Genomic DNA, 4203 nt, shown 5'->3' on the forward strand with positions numbered 1-4203 from the left:
TTTAGACTTGTCAAAGTGAGGTCCTTTCTGTGACGGCAGCCCCTCTGCACCATGAGACGGCGGCACCTCTGGACACAAAGACCTCCGTTGAAGAGGTATTGTACTGTTTATATTTTGTGAAATGTCTGCATTAACCGTTTTGTGTGGGGGTGGGGCAGTTGTTAGTTTTCTAATTGTTAATCTTAATCCGGTTCAGACGGTTCAGAAGGTCCCGTGTCCGATATGCTTCATGAAGTTCTCACCACACCTCCTGGAGATCCATGCTAGCATGTGTGGAGTAAGGTATTTGAGATGGTGCATATTTGTTGGGCTATAGTACTTTGATTCTTTCCCTCTTAGATTAATAGAGGGTATGCGTATGCATAAAGTGAGTGGCAAAGTGAGATTAACGTCATTTAACATTGTGTAATACAATCAGATATGACTTTTCTGTTTGGATGTATGGGCTGTCAAGGCCAGAAAGTAGTTTTTTGCCACTCAGTAGGGCATTCCCGCATAACTTCCAGGTATGATGATGATGTCACGTGCATACCCTCTATATCTCACTTGTCAATATCTCACTTAGCTACCTTCATGGCAAGGAAGTTGTTAGCAATGCCATGGGCCAGGACATCATTGTTCAGAAACCTGCCGTGGGCCAGGACTGTAGAGAGGAGCAGATTAAAAGGTAAATACTGTAACTGTTGTCTAAATTTGATTTATAACATTTAGTCTTTTAAATGTCTTAATTATGAGTTGTCTGGCAGTGTTGACGAAGTATTGGACACCATCAGTGGAAGAGTTGACGGAGAGAAGCATTTCAAAGTCCAAATCTCCAGAACAAGCATTGTGGAGAGGGGGCTTCTGCAATGGCAGCGTCAAAAGAAAAATTCACCTGCTGCTACTCTGTATGTCACCTTCTTTGGGGAGGCCGGAGTGGACTCGGGTGCTCTCCGAAAAGAATTTCTCACAGGTAAAACAAAAATGAACATGTTTTGTTTCTTATATACTGTAGACTATTATAAAGAGTCCACTGAAACCATTTTAGATGTCTGTGTATGAACGATATCAGTTATACTTTGTTTGTATGGGATGTGGCACCTAACCAAATCTACATGAAAACAACTTACAATGTTCTCTGTAATATGTCATACTTATTATACACAACAATACAATAGAAAAATACTTTATGCAGATGGCCCTTGAGCACCTAGTAAAGGCTGTTTATTCTTGCTATAGAAATGGTTGCAGGAATTGAGAGCCGTTTCTTTGAGGGACCACAAAATCGGAGGATCCCACGATATTCTCTGACTGACTATGACCGTGGCCTCTTCAGGTATGTTAATTTCATATCAATCAAAAGTATGGACAAATTATCTCTTAAATGTAAGTAAATACATTCATGCTCAATGTGTGCAAACAGGACTGTTGGAGAGATTTTGGCTGTTAGCTTGGCACAAGGTGGCCCATCTCCTGCCTTCTTAAGCCCATGGACTTACAGCTACCTCTGCAGTGGGCAGATGAATGCAATGGATCTCAACCGTAGCGTTGTGGCAGATGCACAGTCGCAGACGTTAATTGACAAGGTATATGTCCTCTGTATGATGGAAATGCTGTGATGGGCATTCCCTAACAATTTGTATTGTCATGTTTACATGGAATATTGCTCAGGGATTTTCTTTGTGGTAATTTAATTTTCAGGTTGAGTCGTCGACAGAGGAATCAATTAAAGACCAAGACCTCATTGACGAAATATACAATCGAGGATTTACTGGAAGTGTCTCACTTGAAAACAAGGAGTCCATTGTTCGGTAAGTTTTTCTGTTTGTATAGGAAGATATATATATATATATACACACACACACACTACAGTGTGTTTTTGTAGCTACTGTAATGTTTTCTACTGTTGCAGTTCCCTCATACTCCATGCAAGCCTGAGGTTGCAGCCTATGTTGGATGAGCTGACGGAAGGCCTGAAGCTGTATGGCCTTCTTGAAATAATCAGGAAGTACCCAGACATCTGCCGGCCCCTGTTTGTTCCTGGGGAAGACATAAAAGTAAGCTAAAAACCCTTCTCTGTTGTAGAAATGCTACCTGGCAATAACCTTTTTACCGTGCCGTTTATACAGTCGGAAAGCCTGTTTATTTCCCTTTTTTAAGAAATGATGACTATTTGTAAAGAGTATGTATTTGTGGGATGCACTGATGTAGTTTTGAGCTTCCTACCTCAGGTGCCCATGGTACCGGGGGGGGAGACAAAGGGGTGGGCCTTTGTCTTCCTCTTCCTCTGCACTGTGTAATTTACATTACTTCTCTCATCATACTCTAGGTCAATGCAGAGTTTTTCATGGGATCCATTCGTCCGAAACTGAGTGAAGAAGGGACTAACAGGCATCAGGTTGAGATGAAGATGATAGACTTCCTTCAGGACTTCCTTTATGAAGCAGAAGGTATATCATTTGATTCCCAGCAAATCCTGCATTCATTGTTTAGTTTGACTGCTTGTAGTCTTAAAAAGATACCCAAGTTTCACCTGTAGTTGCAGTTTAGTCAAAATGTTTTGATGGGAATTATTTTCCAGGGTACCCTCCATTTTAACCCATTTAGACTTGAGGCAGATTCTAAATAAAAAGGCTTCTAAATCCCTTGTTTCTATGTCAGTGGTGCTCAATCATTTTCATGTCAAGGACCCCCAGAATTATCTGTATTTGGCCACAGACCCCCATCTGAAAATATGTTGTTCCAGGGACCCCTAGAAAAGATTTGAGTTAAAACATTCGCTCTGAAATGGGGATGTGCCGATGAGACATTTTGGCCGATATCTGATATAATGAATTGCTGTTATGGCCGATAACCGATGCCGATATGATCTCATTATGTATTGAAAAATTATAATTTTGTCCCACTTCTGAAAAATACATGTAACAGGGTGTCTGTACTGCAGGCTTAGGCAAGTCAGATTTAACTTTAATACCTTATATTTAATATTGTGAGCTTGTAGATCTGTTCAAGCTGTTACTTTGGGCTTGTTTATCTGTAAAGACAGACTGATTACTCAGACCGATGCATCTAAAAACGACTAGAATCAGCCGATACCGATGTGTTTGCCGATTAATCTCCCATCACTACTCTGAAAGAATATATTCAAAGTTTGTGCCACATCTTCACAATTTAAAAAAAATAGCAGATCTACAAACTAGTAGCGCGGTCCCGTGCTATGAGCGTGTAGATCTGCTATTTTTCAATAGCTAAAGTATAACATAATGCTTAAAACAAGGGGTTCTCTTCCTGAATGTTAAAATCTCAACCCAGTCAGGCAGGGTGTGAGCTGTTTTGTTTGTAATTCACTAAATAGTAAGCAGTAAAAAGGATATTAAACTGTCATAACACTATTTGCTCTATAGCTGAAGATCAGGGGCATGCAGATGACATGGAAGAACCAAGTCCCATCACACCTGCAAGGCTTCTTCAGTGGATCACAGGGCAAGGTCACATCCCACTACTTCCCTCAGAGAAGAAGGATTTTGGGGTAGTGATCGACTTCAACCACGACTGCGCTACAGAGTTTAAGGAGCACACTGTCTGTTTCCCAGTTGTGAGTGCCTGTGCCAGGACCATTAGGCTTCCGGTAAAACACATGAGCTCCTCGGAGCAATTCAAAGCTGTTCTAACAGAGGCTTTTTATCTAGGGCAAGAATTTAGCTCTGTCTAGCTCTGTCTAAAGAATTTCTAGAACAATATCCATCCAGTTTTAGGGTGTCGTTTTAATTTTGTTCAGACAAGTTCCACTACTTCTGTATGACATATTACAGAGATCATTTTCTTCAAGATGTCGTCTTGAACATTTGGTTAGGTATACAACCAAAGTATGACTGATATAATTTATTTAGCACTGTCTGGCCTTTTTTCTTTCTATGTATCTTTCACTTAAAGGACAACTTTAGTTTTTTTCAACCAAGGTTCATGTTGTTTTTAGAGAAACTAAAAAAAATGAACACATCTTTTATTTTCTCTAACAACCTAAAACATGAACCTGGGTTGAAACAAAACTAAAGGTGTCCTTTAAGTTAACCTCAGAAGCATTTTGAGATTTTTTATTTTTCACCTGTAGCTTCACTGTCAAAGATCTTAAATGTTTTACTGTTTACATTGTTCTACTGTTCAGACTATGCAGAACTAAGAGGCAATTTACCTGTTGTCAGTTACAAAATGTTGGTTCTGTTT

General features: G+C 39.9%; 1 protein-coding gene across 1 annotated transcript; it reads left to right on the forward strand.

The window, feature by feature from the left end:
• Positions 1 to 608: 608 nt before the first annotated feature.
• On the forward strand, positions 609 to 3691 carry LOC306941932 (G2/M phase-specific E3 ubiquitin-protein ligase-like; the record flags this gene model as incomplete). Its single annotated transcript, XM_079527570.1, has 8 exons — positions 609 to 667; positions 747 to 952; positions 1219 to 1315; positions 1403 to 1565; positions 1681 to 1790; positions 1892 to 2036; positions 2309 to 2429; positions 3384 to 3691. Exons 3-8 carry the CDS (start codon positions 1221 to 1223, stop codon positions 3689 to 3691), a joined length of 942 nt encoding a protein of 313 aa, XP_079383696.1. The 5' UTR covers positions 609 to 667; positions 747 to 952; positions 1219 to 1220.
• Positions 3692 to 4203: the final 512 nt, after the last annotated feature.

This window comes from Electrona antarctica (genome assembly GCF_951216825.1).
Source record: "Electrona antarctica genome assembly, chromosome: 18".
Lineage (NCBI taxonomy): Eukaryota > Metazoa > Chordata > Actinopteri > Myctophiformes > Myctophidae > Electrona > Electrona antarctica.